Here is a 16,096-nt window from a genome sequence, read left to right as displayed (position 1 = left end):
GTGCCTCGTCACAATCCTATCTCGGAGCTCAACAGACAATTCCTTCGACCTTGTGGCTTAGTTTTTGCTCTGACATACACTGTCAACTGTGGGACCTTATATAGATCAATCAATTGAGTTTCATAGCAAAGTTTCTGAATAATTATGTAAATAAGGTATTTCTGTTTGTTTTTTTGCAAAAACAATCTAAAAACCTGTTTTCGATTTGTCATTATGGGGTATTGTGTGTAGATTGATAAGGAAAATGTTTTATTTGATCCATTTTAGAATAAGGCTGTAACGTAACAAAATGTGGAAAAAGTAAGGGGTCTGAATACTTTCAGAGAGAACAACTTGAGTAATCAAGGTGACAGACAGTGACACATTCAATACCGCCTTGCACTCTTGCCTGCATCTAGATGATCTAGGGTGTAATCATTTGTCCAAACTGTTGCAAATGAAAGTGCCTCTTGGACAAATTCAGGTATGTTTATCCCCGTTTTTGTTCTGTTTGCTTCCGTTTAAGAAAAGTCTTTCAATAGAATTAGCTGAATGATCAGGGGTAAAGAGAAGACAATCAAACTTGACTATCTAGAGGAAGTAAAAGTCGTAACAAACACAGTTCACTTTCAAAGCAGCCACATACAAACAGCATGATCACTTTGCTCGTTGTACAATTCCTTCTCGCATCTGCGCGCTATTCTCCTCTCACCATTTCCCTTTGCTTGTGAACTTCAGTGCACAACACAACAGCTGTGACCAGGCAAAAAAAACTTTCCAAGCCAAACCTTCATACCATAACCGCAACACACAACCTACATCATTGTCACCATGTTAGCTAACATAGCTACTAGATTCTAATGCATTAGTAAACCCGCTACAATCATGCAGTACAGTGTACAGCAAGCAGTTTAGCAGTTACACTGGCAGGCCCCAGTGGGAACAAATTAATAAAACCAAAAGCTTACTTTGACTTGGAAGAGTTCCAGTGTTGGATGTCCAGACCTAGCTGGCTAACATAGCATCCCTCTCTGTTCGAGCCGGGTGTTTGAGTAGGCTCAACTAGCTAGCTGCATCCACAACCTCAGTAACGTTACATAAAAGTGAAAAAATTAAACACAATCTCTCTCTGTCTCTCATTTTTCAGTAAATTAATTTGTTAAAAACTGTTCAACTATTGTGAGAATGGCTTGCCAAGAACATTTTCCAAAATTACTAATTTGAGGTAAAAAGGAGTTGGAGCACTCAACAAAAAAAGGTAAAGATTGATTCCTTTATGCTCACTGTAATCCATTGTACAGGATGCAAACAGGTGACTGACATTTCAACATCAAGCTGACGTCTTCCTCAAAGAAGATGTCAGCTCTCTCTTTGCGTCAACTACTCACCACATTTTATGCACTGCAGTGCTAGCTAGCTGTAGCCTATGCTTTCAGTACTAGATTCATTCTCTCATCCTTTGATTGGTTGGATAACATGTAAATTCATGCTGCAAGAGCTCTGATAGGTTGGAGGACATCCTCCAGAAGTTGTCATGCTACCCCAGAGAGTGCTGTTGAGGCTACTGTAGACCTTCATTGCAAAACAGTGTGTTTTAATCAATTATTTGGTTATTTTTTATTTATTTAACCTTTATGTCATGCAGGTGAAAGAGGACCCAAAAGCGACTTAACAGAAACAGAGTTTATTTAAGTCCAAACAGGGAATAACAGAAATCCTCTAGTCTGTAGAGGGGAAATAACTGGAGAAGCGGCCACAGACTGCAGGTCGCTTCGGGTAGGCGCAGGCCGTAGTTGACAGAGACACCTGCTCACACGCAGCATCTGATGAAGGCAAAAAAACACGACAGGACAGGGCGATACACAATCACAGCAAAAACACGACAGGACAGGGCGAAACGCAATCACAGCATGGTGAATACTAAACAAGGAACCGACGGGACAGGAACGGAACACAAAGGAATAAATAGGGACTCTAATCAGGGGGAAAGGATCGGGAACAGGTGTGGGAAGACTAAATGATGATTAGGGGAATAGGAACAGCTGGGAGCAGGAACGGAACGATAGAGAGAAGAGAGAGCGAGAGAGTGAGAGAGGGAGGGGGAGAGAGAGGGATAGAAGGAGGGAAAGAACCAAATAAGACCAGCAGAGGGAAACGAATAGAATGGGGAGCACAGGGACAAGACATGATAATAAATGACAAACATGACAGTACCCCCCACTCACCGAGCGCCTCCTGGCGCACTCGAGGAGGAATCCTGGCGGCAACGGAGGAAATCATCGATGAGTGAACGGTCCAGCACGTCCCGAGACGGAACCCAACTCCTCTCCTCAGGACCGTAACCCTCCCAATCCACTAAGTATTGGTGACCCCGTCCCCGAGAACGCATGTCCATGATCTTATGTACCTTGTAAATAGGTGCGCTCTCGACAAGGACGGGAGGGGGAGGGAAGACGAACGGGGGTGCGAAGAAAGGGCTTAACACAGGAGACATGGAAGACAGGATGGACGCGACGAAGATGTCGCGGAAGAAGCAGTCGCACAGCGACAGGATTGACGACCTGGGAGACACGGAACGGACCAATGAACCGCGGAGTCAACTTACGAGAAGCTGTCGTAAGAGGAAGGTTGCGAGTGGAAAGCCACACTCTCTGGCCGCAACAATACCTTGGACTCTTAATCCTGCGTTTATTGGCGGCTCTCACCGTCTGTGCCCTGTAACGGCAAAGTGCAGACCTCACCCTCCTCCAGGTGCGCTCACAACGTTGGACAAACGCTTGAGCGGAGGGAACGCTGGACTCGGCAAGCTGGGATGAGAACAGAGGAGGCTGGTAACCCAGACTACTCTGAAACGGAGATAACCCGGTAGCAGACGAAGGAAGCGAATTGTGAGCGTATTCTGCCCAGGGGAGCTGTTCTGCCCAAGACGCAGGGTTTCTGAAAGAAAGGCTGCGTAGTATGCGACCAATCGTCTGATTGGCCCTCTCTGCTTGACCGTTAGACTGGGGATGAAACCCGGAAGAGAGACTGACGGACGCACCAATCAAACGACAGAACTCCCTCCAAAACTGTGACGTGAATTGCGGGCCTCTGTCTGAAACGGCGTCTAACGGGAGGCCATGAATTCTGAATACATTCTCAATAATGATTTGTGCCGTCTCCTTAGCGGAAGGAAGTTTAGCGAGGGGAATGAAATGTGCCGCCTTAGAGAACCTATCGACAACCGTCAGAATCACAGTCTTCCCCGCAGACAAAGGCAGACCGGTAATGAAGTCTAAGGCAATGTGAGACCATGGTCGAGAAGGAATGGGGAGCGGTCTGAGACGACCGGCAGGAGGAGAGTTACCCGACTTAGTCTGCGCGCAGTCCGAACAAGCAGCCACGAAACGGCGCGTGTCACGCTCCTGAGTCGGCCACCAAAAGCGCTGGCGAATAGACGCAAGAGTGCCTCGAACACCGGGATGACCAGCTAACTTGGCAGAGTGAGCCCACTGAAGAACAGCCAGACGAGTGGAAACAGGAACGAAAAGGAGGTTACTAGGACAAGCGCGCGGCGACGCAGTGTGCGTGAGTGCTTGCTTAACCTGTCTTTCAATTCCCCAGACTGTTAACCCGACAACACGCCCATAAGGAAGAATCCCCTCGGGATCAGTAGAAGCCACAGAAGAACTAAACAGACGGGATAAGGCATCAGGCTTGGTGTTCTTGCTACCCGGACGGTAAGAAATCACAAACTCGAAACGAGCGAAAAACAACGCCCAACGAGCTTGACGGGCATTAAGTCGTTTGGCAGAACGGATGTACTCAAGGTTCTTATGGTCTGTCCAAACGACAAAAGGAACGGTCGCCCCCTCCAACCACTGTCGCCATTCGCCTAGGGCTAAGCGGATGGCGAGCAGTTCACGGTTACCCACATCATAGTTGCGCTCAGATGGCGACAGGCGATGAGAAAAATAAGCGCAAGGATGAACCTTATCGTCAGACTGGAAGCGCTGGGATAGAATGGCTCCCACGCCTACCTCTGAAGCGTCAACCTCGACAATGAATTGTCTAGTGACGTCAGGAGTAACGAGGATAGGAGCGGACGTAAAACGTTCTTTTAGAAGATCAAAAGCTCCCTGGGCGGAACCGGACCACTTAAAACACGTCTTGACAGAAGTAAGAGCTGTGAGAGGGGCAGCAACTTGACCGAAATTACGAATGAAACGCCGATAGAAATTAGCGAAACCTAAAAAGCGCTGCAACTCGACACGTGACCTTGGAACGGGCCAATCACTGACAGCTTGGACCTTAGCGGAATCCATCTGAATGCCTTCAGCGGAAATAACGGAACCGAGAAAAGTAACGGAGGAGACATGAAAAGAGCACTTCTCAGCCTTTACGTAGAGACAATTCTCTAAAAGGCGCTGTAGAACACGTCGAACGTGCTGAACATGAATCTCGAGTGACGGAGAAAAAATCAGGATATCGTCAAGATAGACAAAAACAAAAATGTTCAGCATGTCTCTCAGAACATCATTAACTAATGCCTGAAAAACAGCTGGCGCATTGGCGAGACCGAACGGCAGAACCCGGTACTCAAAATGCCCTAACGGAGTGTTAAACGCCGTTTTCCACTCGTCCCCCTCTCTGATGCGCACGAGATGGTAAGCGTTACGAAGGTCCAACTTAGTAAAGCACCTGGCTCCCTGCAGAATCTCGAAGGCTGATGACATAAGGGGAAGCGGATAACGATTCTTAACCGTTATGTCATTCAGCCCTCGATAATCCACGCAGGGGCGCAGAGTACCGTCCTTCTTCTTAACAAAAAGAACCCCGCCCCGGCCGGAGAAGAAGAAGGCACTATGGTACCGGCGTCAAGAGACACAGACAAATAATCCTCGAGAGCCTTACGTTCGGGAGCCGACAGAGAGTATAGTCTACCTCGAGGAGGAGTGGTCCCCGGAAGGAGATCAATACTACAATCATACGACCGGTGAGGAGGAAGGGAGTTGGCTCGGGACCGACTGAAGACCGTGCGCAGATCATGATATTCCTCCGGCACTCCTGTCAAATCGCCAGGTTCCTCCTGAGAAGTAGGGACAGAAGAAACGGGAGGGATGGCAGACATTAAACACTTCACATGACAAGAAACGTTCCAGGATAGGATAGAATTACTAGACCAATTAATAGAAGGATTATGACATACTAGCCAGGGATGACCCAAAACAACAGGTGTAAACGGTGAACGAAAAATCAAAAAAGAAATAGTCTCACTGTGGTTACCAGATACTGTGAGGGTTAAAGGTAGTGTCTCAAATCTGATACTGGGAAGATGACTACCATCTAAGGCGAACATGGGCGTAGGCTTATCTAACTCTCTGAAAGGAATGTCATGTTTCCGAACCCATGCTTCGTCCATGAAACAACCCTCAGCCCCAGAGTCTATCAAGGCACTACATGTAGCACCCGAACCGGTCCAGCGTAGATGGACCGACAAAGTAGTACAGGATTTTGATGGAGAGACTTGAGTAGTTGCGCTCACCTGTAGCCCTCCGCTTACAGATGAGCTCTGGCTTTTACTGGACATGAATTAACAAAATGTCCAGCAACTCCGCAATAGAGGCACAGGCGGTTGGTGATCCTCCGTTCCCTCTCCTTAGTCGAGATGCGAATCCCTCCCAGCTGCATGGGCTCAGACTCTGAGCCAGAGGAGGGAGATGGTTGCGATGCGGAGCAGGGAAACACTGTTGATGCGAGCTCTCTTCCACGAGCCCGGTGACGAAGATCTACCCGTCGTTCTATGCGGATGGCGAGAGCAATCAAAGAGTCCACATCTGAAGGAACCTCCCGGGAGAGAATCTCATCCTTAACCACTGCGTGGAGTCCCTCCAGAAAACGAGCGAGCAGCGCCGGCTCGTTCCACTCACTAGAGGCAGCAAGAGTGCGAAACTCAATAGAATAATCCGTTATGGACCGTTCACCTTGGCATAAGGAAGCCAGGGCCCTAGAAGCCTCCCTACCAAAAACTGAACGGTCAAAAACCCGAATCATCTCCTCTTTAAAGTTCTGGAACTTGTTAGAGCAATCAGCCCTTGCCTCCCAGATAGCTGTGCCCCATTCTCGAGCCCGGCCAGTAAGGAGTGAAATGACGTAAGCAACCCGAGCTCTCTCTCTAGAGTATGTGTTGGGTTGGAGAGAGAACACAATCTCACACTGCGTGAGAAAGGAGCGGCACTCAGTGGGCTGCCCGGAGTAGCAAGGTGGGTTATTAACCCTAGGTTCTGGAGGCTCGGCAGGCCAGGAAGTAACAGGTGGCACGAGACGTAGACTCTGGAACTGTCCAGAGAGGTCGGAAACCTGAGCGGCCAGGTTCTCCACGGCATGGCGAGCAGCAGACAATTCCTGCTCGTGTCTGCCGAGCATGGCTCCTTGGATCTCGACGGCAGTGTAACGAGCGTCTGAAGTCGCTGGGTCCATTCCTTGGTCGGTTCCTTCTGTCATGCAGGTGAAAGAGGACCCAAAAGCGACTTAACAGAAACAGAGTTTATTTAAGTCCAAACAGGGAATAACAGAAATCCTCTAGTCTGTAGAGGGAAATAACTGGAGAAGCGACCACAGACTGCAGGTCGCCGGGTAGGCGCAGGCCGTAGTTGACAGAGACACCTGCTCACACGCAGCATCTGATGAAGGCAAAAAACACGACAGGACAGGGCGATACACAATCACAGCAAAAACACGACAGGACAGGGCGAAACGCAATCACAGCATGGTGAATACTAAACAAGGAACCGACGGGACAGGAACGGAACACAAAGGAATAAATAGGGACTCTAATCAGGGGAAAGGATCGGGAACAGGTGTGGGAAGACTAAATGATGATTAGGGGAATAGGAACAGCTGGGAGCAGGAACGGAACGATAGAGAGAAGAGAGAGCGAGAGAGTGAGAGAGGGAGGGGGAGAGAGAGGGATAGAAGGAGGGAAAGAACCAAATAAGACCAGCAGAGGGAAACGAATAGAATGGGGAGCACAGGGACAAGACATGATAATAAATGACAAACATGACACTTTATTTAACCAGGTAGGCTAGTTGAGAACAAGTTCTCATTTGCAACTGCGACCTGGCCAAGATAAAGCATAGCAGTGTGAACAGACAACACAGAGTTACACATGGAGTAAACAATTAACAAGTCAATAACACAGTAGAATTAAAAGGGGAGTCTATATACAATGTGTGCAAAAGGCATGAGGAGGTAGGCAATTAATTACAATTTTGCAGATTAACACTGGAGTGATAAATGATCAGATGGTCATGTACAGGTAGAGATATTGGTATGCAAAAGAGCAGAAAAGTAAATAAATAAAAGCAGTGTGGGGATGAGGTAGGTGAAAATGGGTGGGCTATTTACCAATAGACTATGTACAGCTGCAGCGATCTGTTATGCACGTGAGTGAGGACCCAAAAGCGGTTTAACAAATACAGAGTCCTTTAATGTCAAAACACAGGGAAGACATAGATCCTCTTCAGATGTATATAATGGCAAAATAGACAACCCACAGAGAGGGCGACAAATGAATCATAAAGTCCTTCTGATATTTACAGAACAGTCCCCTTCTTAGCAGCAGAGGAGAATAGCTGGGTTAGAGTCCCCTTCTTAGCAGCAGAGGAGAATAGCTGGGTAGAGTCCCCTTCTTAGCAGCAGAGGAGAATAGCTGGGTTAGCGGCGACAGACTGCTGGTCTCTCTGGGTAGGCGCGGGTCGTAGAGGACAGAGGTACCTGATCACACGTAGCATCAGATGAACAGGCAGATTCCGACAGGACGGGACAAGGGTGAAGCAAACGAGACGATAGTTTGGTTCTGGCATGAGAAACTCAAACGAGAATCTGACAAAGACAGAAGCAGGAACAGAGAGAGAAATAGAGACCTAATCAGAGGGAAAAAGGGAACAGGTGGGAAAAGGGTGAACGAGGTAGTTAGAGAAGATGAGGAACAGCTGGGGGAAGGAGAGGAAGAGAAGGTAACCTAATACGACCAGCAGAGGGAGACGGAGTGAAGAGAAAGAACAGGAACAAGACATAATATGACAATACATGACACGATCGGTTAGCTGCTCAGATAGCTGATGTTTGAAGTTGGTGAGGGAGATAAAAGTCTCCAACTTCAGCGATTTTTGCAATTCGTTCCAGTCACAGGCAGCAGAGTACTGGAACGAAAGGCGGCCAAATGAGGTGTTGGCTTTAGGGATGATCAGTGAGATACACCTGCTGGAGCGCGTGCTACGGATGGGTGTTGCCATCGTGACCAGTGAACTGAGATAAAGCGGAGCTTTACCTAGCATGGACTTGTAGATGACCTGGAGCCAGTGGGTCTGGCGACGAATATGTAGCGAGGGCCAGCCGACTAGTGCATACAAGTCGCAGTGGTGGGTGGTATAAGGTGCTTTAGTGACAAAACGGATGGCACTGTGATAAACTGCATCCAGTTTGTTGAGTAGAGTGTTGGAAGCAATTTTGTAGATGACATCGCCGAAGTCGAGGATCGGTAGGATAGTCAGTTTTACTAGGAAAGCTTGGCGGCGTGAGTGAAGGAGGCTTTGTTGCGGAATAGAAAGCCGACTCTTGATTTGATTTTCGATTGGATGTCCACATATTCAAGGTCGGAACCATCCAGGGTGGGGGAAAAGCTAGTCGGGCATGCGGGTGCAGGCAGCGATCAGTTGAAAAGCATGCATTTGGTTTTACTAACGTTTAAGAGCAGTTGGAGGCCACGGAAGGACTGTTGTATGGCATTGAAGCTCGTTTGGAGGTCGTCTGCGTAGAGGTGGATCAGGGAATCGCCCGCAGCAAGAGCAACATCATTGATATATACAGAGAAAAGAGTCGGCCCGAGAATTGAACCCTGTGGCACCCCCATAGAGACTGCCAGAGGACCGGACAGCATGCCCTCCGATTTGACACACTGAACTCTGTCTGCAAAGTAATTGGTGAACCAGGCAAGGCAGTCATCCAAAAAACCGAGGCTACTGAGTCTGCCGATAAGAATATGGTGATTGACAGAGTCGAAAGCCTTGGCAAGGTCGATGAAGACGGCTGCACAGTACTGTCTTTTATCGATGGCGGTTATGATATCGTTTAGTACCTTGAGTGTGGCTGAGGTGCACCCGTGACCGGCTCGGAAACCAGATTGCACAGCGGAGAAGGTACGGTGGGATTCGAGATGGTCAGTGACCTGGTCAGTGACCTGTTTGTTGACTTGGCTGATGTGAATATATTTAGTATAGTTTTATCTACAGTAAAAATTATAGCTTTTTTATTGTTTCACTACTTAGATTTTTATGTACAGTACCTCAATTACCTAGTACCCCTGCATATAGCCAGGTTATCGTTACTCATTGTGTATTTATTCTTTGTGTTATTATTTTTCTATTATTTCTGTTTTTCTCTCTCTGCATTGTTGGGAATAACCCATAAGTGAGCATTTCACTGTTATTCTACACCTGTAGTTATGAAGAATGTGACAAATACATTTGATTTGATTTAAGGAATATATCAACTATCCTTGATGACTGGGAATAAACAAAATATATGAATAGTACTTTTCAAAACAGAACTGTGAGACTAACATGATTTCAGTAAATACTTTCAGACATTGGCACAAGTTGAGAGGTAAACCATCCGTGAACCTTCGCTGGTGTAGTACATTGAATGGTACATACCGGTTGTCTAAATAAAGCTTTCTTTGATTTACAACAGGAATAATAGAGCATTACAAGGAGCTATGTGAAGAGTAAAGCTTCCATCAGATCGTATCATTATAAGACCTCAGTGTGAGGGCACTGAACCGTGGTCCTTCTCTGTATCCATTCACAATGTATGTCAACAAGAGAGTTGGAGTGAGAGAGAGAGACGAGTGGGGAGTGAATGAGAGAGAGAGAGAGAGAGAGAGAGAGAGAGAGAGAGAGAGAGAGAGAGAGAAGAGAGAGAGAGAGAGAGAGAGAGAGAGAGAGAGAGAGAGAGAGAGAGAGAGAGAGTGGGTGGGTGAGTGAGAGAGCAAGATAGAGAGGGGAGAGAGCGAAGGAGTGAGAGAGAGCGAGACAGGGGGATTGAGAGAGAGAGGGGGAGTGAGAGAGGGAGTGTGAGAGAGAAACTGAAAGACTACCTCAGTTTCTCTCTGAAACATGCAGAAACACACAGCAAGGTCTCACTCTCTTTCCTACTAGCTCTTACACCGCTCTCACACACATGCACAAAATCGCTCATAGCTAATAATAACCTAGGAGTCACATGCAGAGCCATGGGGAAAGAAATGAAAAATATAGTCAATGAACCTTTCTCACTGCATCCAAAATACTTCGCACCCACATCCAAGTCTCCAAAATAGATGTTTCCACTTGCTAAGGGGCAAGGCCTCTTCAGTTCGGTGAGGAAACCTTACGTTTGAACAGATGGCTGTATTATGTATATTTTTCTTAGAAACTAATTAGTAATTTTCCACTTTTCTACACTTTCCAATAGTGAGGCAGAGACTATTTTTATTAACGTAGGAGGAAAGAAGTTGTTGCTCAACCAACGTGAGTAGAGGTGCAACTTACAAATGTGTAGACATCTTTGGACAGGAAAAGGCGCAACGCTCGCTCACCCAATAAAAATTCCTACTTTTATTAGACAAGTTTAAAAGTATCTGAAGGTCATTGAAGCCCGAAACGTCCTGGTGAGCGAGCGTTACGCCTTTTGCTGTCCTATTAATGTAGGAGGGGAATTCCGAAACTACAGTCTTCTACAGATGCTAATAGGTCCATTATCTTTCTCACTGGATGTATTGAGAAAGGTTCATTGACTATATATTTTATTTCTTTCTCCATGGCTCTGCATGTGTCCTCCACCTGTAAGTGTGAACACGTTTTCAGCTACTTGTTAAGCAGGACAAATGTCAAATGAATGTGTTGCGGCAGAAGCATGTTTCACTAAAACTGAAGCCAATGATAACGGTAATCCGGTAAAGACATCATATTTCAATGTATCTAATCCAAAGAGGAACAGTATAATTAAGATAGACTATAGGCAGTTCCTTCCCACTGGGCACACCATGCCATTTCAACATGGAAGTTTGGGTAATATTTTCTTGACATGTTGACGTTAATGAGATTTCCATCTTTTTTCACCAACTCAAAAAGACAACAAGAGGAAGTTTGTTGAATTCCCAATGTGTTATCACTATGCTTTCAACCATCTAAAAGCACAACCAAATTCCAATGGAAAAACAACATATGATTTTGGGTTAAGTTGTCATCTAAATGTGTTATCTGCACTTTAAACTATAAAAAAAAGGTTAAACGAGAATACAATGTCAGATATTTAGTATTTATACAACCTAATGTGTTATCACTGTGCTTCATCAAATAGCAGAGCCAAATGACTTGGATTGTAGTTGAGATTACATTAAAGTACATAGTATAAGTGATAAATGTAGTTCAAGATTCTGCACAGATTATTATAGCAATTGTGAAGATCTCTACAGACATGCAACCCTTGCATGTTATCTTGAACTTCCATGCTTTCTATGATTACATAAGAAGACATGTATAGTTACAGGAGGCTAACCTCAAAATGTGGCCATGGATGTGTTACTAATTTTAAGGTTGAATAAACAATGTTACATTAGTTTGTAAGATAGCCTTATCTTTAAACTATTTCCTGTATTACAAAACATTATTGAAATATGTTTGGTTGACAACGCAGAATAATTTCATCTGAGCCACTGGATTAATTAATGGGAGCGGCAGGTAGCCTAGCGGTTAAGAGCGTGGGCCAGAACAGAAAAGTCACAGGTTTTAATCCCCGAGCCGACCAGGTGAAAAATCTGCCGATGTGCCCTTGAGCAAAGCACTTAACCCTAATTGCTCCTGTAAGACACATTGGATAAGAGCGTCTGATAAATGACTAAAATGTAAATGTTAATCCTTTTCTTTAACTATTATTTTTGGTTTAGTTGGAGACATGAATCAAACATATAATTGAAACCCTAGGCTTGTATGTATTGTCTATTTTTAGTTGAACCCTGGGTTGAATTGAAACAATATCTGTTGATGACATTGCAACTGCTATATAGGCATAAATAGTATTATTGATGATATACACCACATTACCAAAAGTATGTGGACACCTGTTTGTCAAACATCTCATTCCAAAATCATGGGCAAAAATACATAGTTTAATAAATAATAATAAAATAATAATAAAAAATAATAATACAATCTGATTCTAACCTTAACCACAATGCTAACCCTAATGCCTAACCTTAAATTAAGACCAAAAAGCAAATGTTTGTTTTCATGAATGTTGACAATATAGTTGTGGCCAAAAGTTTTGAGAATGACACAAATATTAATTTCCACAAAGTTTGCTGCTTCAGTGTCTTTAGATATTTTTGTCAGATGTTACTATGGAATACTGAAGTATGATTACAAGCATTACAATCAAGTGTCAAAGGGCTTTTATTGACCCTTCTTTTTCAAGACCTCTGCAATCCGCCCTGGCATGCTGTCAATTAACTTCTGGGCCACATCCTGACTGATGGCAGCCCATTCTTGCATAATCAATGCTTGGGATTAAGGTCTGGGGAGTTTCCTGGCCATGGACCCAAAATATCGATGTTTTGTTCCCCGACCCACTTAGTTATCATGTTTGCCTTATGGAAAGGTGATCCATCATGCCGGAAAAGGCATTGTTCGTCACCAAACTGTTCCTGGATGGTTGGGATAAGTTGCTCTCGGAGGATGTGTTAGTACCATTCTTTATTCATGGCTGTGTTCTTAGGAAAAATTGTGAGTGAGGGACATGAATGGCCTCAGGATGCTTTACTGTTGGCACGACACAGGACACGTGACAGAGTGATGACGCATGACAGAGTGATCTCCAGCCTTGTCCTCATCAACACTCACACCTGTGTTAACGAGAGAATCACTGACATGATGTCAGCTGGTCCTTTTGTGGCAGGGTTGAAATGCAATAGAAATGTTTTTGGGGGATTCAGTTCATTTGCATGGCAAAGAGGGACTTCGCAATTCATTGCAATTCATCTGATCACTCTTCATAACATTCTGGAGTATATGCAAATTGTCATCATACAAACTGAGGCAGCAGATTTTGTGAAAATGTATAGTTGTGTCATTCTCAAAACTTTTGGCCACGACTGTAACCTTTGCAGCTAAGAAGAAACCACTCAGTTCTGCCTCCAGAACAAGACTCATGATAATAAATGTCAACCCGGGTCCCATACAGTAGTGCAGCATGGTATGTGGATCTACTTACAGTTTTGGAACTGCACAAAGTCAGGGCTCTATAGTTCAACCATTTTTTGTATTTTACCCCCTTTTTTCAATCTTGTCTCATCACTGCAACTCCCCAACGGGCCCGGGAGGCGAAGGTCGAATCATACATCCTCTGAAACATGACCCGCCTAAACGCACTTCTTAGAACCCACCCACTTAACCCGGAAGGCAGCTGCACCAATGTGTCGGAGGAAACACTGTTCAACTGGTGACCGAGGTCAGCCTGCAGGCGCCCGGCCTGCCACAAGGAATCAGTAGAGCAAGATCAGCCAAGTAAAGCCCATCCAGCCAAACCCTCCCCTAACCCAGACGATGCTAGGCCAATTGTGCACCACCCAGGTCCGTAGAGACACTCCTAGCACTGCGATGCAGTGCCTTAGACCACTGCGCCTCTCAGGAGGCCCCCAATATGACCATTTTATATGTGCCTAAATATATATTTGTGAGACCTGGAATTTGTATTTAGTACCACCCGTGCACCCAGAAAAATTAGGATTCTAGCTTTATTACCTAAAATATTTTTGTGTGTCTACATTTTTCCCTTTGGGCGCACACGTGCTCCTTGTAAAAGAGGTCAGTGTAGAGCCCTGGTGTGTCAGTTGAGGGTTTTCTAACACTTCCTGTGACCAATGTCAGAGCAAATCAACTGACACCATACAAATGTTTCCCTGAGCCAGAGTGCTGATCAGACATCATAACATGCTTGGTGACAACATCCAGGGAACCAAAGCCTAACATCCACAGGCACACACAGGAGTGGCCTCGGTTTCTGCGGACACTGCACTAATAAAGTTATCAAAACAATCATAAAATTATATAATGTACATAACTGAAGTCCTCAAATGGAATCATAAATTATTATTTGTATTATTATTTATATATTTCTTTTTTTACTCTATCGTTGGGAACGGCTAGTAAGCAAGCATTTCACGGTATAGTCTACACCTGTTATATTCGGCGCATGTGACAAATACAATTTGATTTGATTTCACTTCTAGACCTCAGCTGATTCTAGTAATGTATGGTGTGGCTGTTGAACAAATTGAGGATAATAAATTACTTGGCATTACCTTGATTGTAAACTGTCATTGTCAAAAATGTATATATTCAATGGTTGTAAAGACGGGGAGAGGTCTGCCCATAATAAAGAGATGCTCAAATGAACAGAAAACCTGGTTTCAAAAACAGATTAAAAACACCTCACAGCACAACTCTCCCCTATTAGAGCTAGATAGTTTGTGTGTATGTATTAATATGTAGGCTACATGTGCCTTTTAATTTAGTTCTGTCTTTGAGCTGTTTTTGTCTATTAATATTCTGTATTATGTCATGTTTCATGTTTTGTGTGGACACCAGGAAGAGTAGCTGAAGCTTTTGAAATACCAATTACCAAAGTTCATAAAAGGATTATAAAAATATATAAATGCTTCATAGTGTGCATTGAGGTAAGGTCAAAGTTCAGAAATGCTTGTTTACAGTTATTGCTAATAACAATGTTTTACATTCAGCTGACAAGTGAAAAGTACATGATGTAAGCAGAGTTATATAGCAAATTATATGTTCTAAGAGGTGTGACACAGCTTGTAAAGATGTGTGACTGAATTATCCAGAACAATGAACAGAGAATGTGGCATGATTGTTCCATATGTTACTGCATAAATGCACATACCTGGCATGGCCATTTAGAAAGGAATGTTGTACATTCCGGGTACACTGTATGCTTACCTTGTGTAGACATTCTCAACATAAAACCACTTTTGTTCTTGCTCTACACTTTCATATTATTCCATCTCTCGAATGGCTCTCATATGGGCTCTTTCAGAGACGTCCAGGTGATACTATGCAGGGGACTGTACCTGTTCAGGTTAGATGGCGTCCATGCCTTTCTGGGTGTGTTGGTAGTAAGACTTCCTGTCTCTGATGTGGTGCTGTCTCCGTCAAACCTTCCCACACTGTTACTCTCCTCTGACCGAGAGGTGCTGGGAGGACCCCCCAGACTCTCCTGCAGCCGGGACTATAATGACACATTACTCCCTGAAATGTCCTCTTACCGTACATGACACAGCACTATACGATGCTTGATTACTATGTAAACATACTATTGGAGATGTTTGGTTTGTTCTGTATAAGCACCAATGGCATGTGACTTACATGGGGAATTTCCAACCAATACTTACCCCACACCAGTGTTTATGTTAATGTCAGCTCTAATGGTTTTGTTTCCATCAGGAGTGTGACACTAAAGACTTGGGGCGAGCAGAATAAACAACCTCTGCATTATCAAGACAGTTGCTTTTTTACCTTTATTTAACTAGGCAAGTCAGTTAAGAACAAATTTGAATTTCAATGACAGCCTAGGAACAGTGGGTTAACTGCCTCGTTCAGGGGTAGAACGACAGATTTTTACCTTGTCAGCTCAGGGATTTGATCTTGCAACCTTTCGGTTACTAGTCCAACACTCTAAACACTAGGCTACCTGCCACCCCTTTGTGAGTTGCTTAGTCATTGTTATGTAAATGCCAGCTGAAAAGTACCAGTGGCCTGGCCTTGGCTCTAAGTCAGAGCAGGTCCACTGAGGCCATGGCCCTGTGAGACACTGGAGCTGGGCCGTGGAGGAGGAAACACAAAAGGTTGAGCCTTTATGGTAAAACAATGGGGTAAGTTTCAGGTGGAAATATGCCATAATACTGTATGATATTATCTATTGTTGCAAAGTAAACAGAGTTCACTGGTGTGGGATGATGCATAATGAAACCCATCACCTGTCTTCACAGGGTCAGGGGAAGCAGGATATCCTGTCATTT

The 16,096-nt window shown here is 44.7% G+C and overlaps 1 protein-coding gene across 1 annotated transcript in view; it reads right to left on the bottom strand.

Annotated features, from left to right (window-relative positions):
- Positions 1 to 16,096, bottom strand: part of LOC124041199 (protein FAM13A-like) — a 125,005-nt gene that overhangs the window by 94,810 nt on the left and 14,099 nt on the right. Inside the window, exon 6 of the mRNA XM_046358482.1 lies at positions 15,149 to 15,306. Within this exon, the coding sequence (XP_046214438.1) occupies positions 15,149 to 15,306 (158 nt within the window). The remainder of the gene's footprint in view (positions 1 to 15,148; positions 15,307 to 16,096) is intronic.

This window comes from Oncorhynchus gorbuscha, linkage group LG08, assembly GCF_021184085.1.
Source record: "Oncorhynchus gorbuscha isolate QuinsamMale2020 ecotype Even-year linkage group LG08, OgorEven_v1.0, whole genome shotgun sequence".
Classification (NCBI taxonomy): domain Eukaryota; kingdom Metazoa; phylum Chordata; class Actinopteri; order Salmoniformes; family Salmonidae; genus Oncorhynchus; species Oncorhynchus gorbuscha.
Note: the sequence above shows the minus strand (reverse complement) of the source record. Positions and strands in the feature narration are given on the sequence as shown.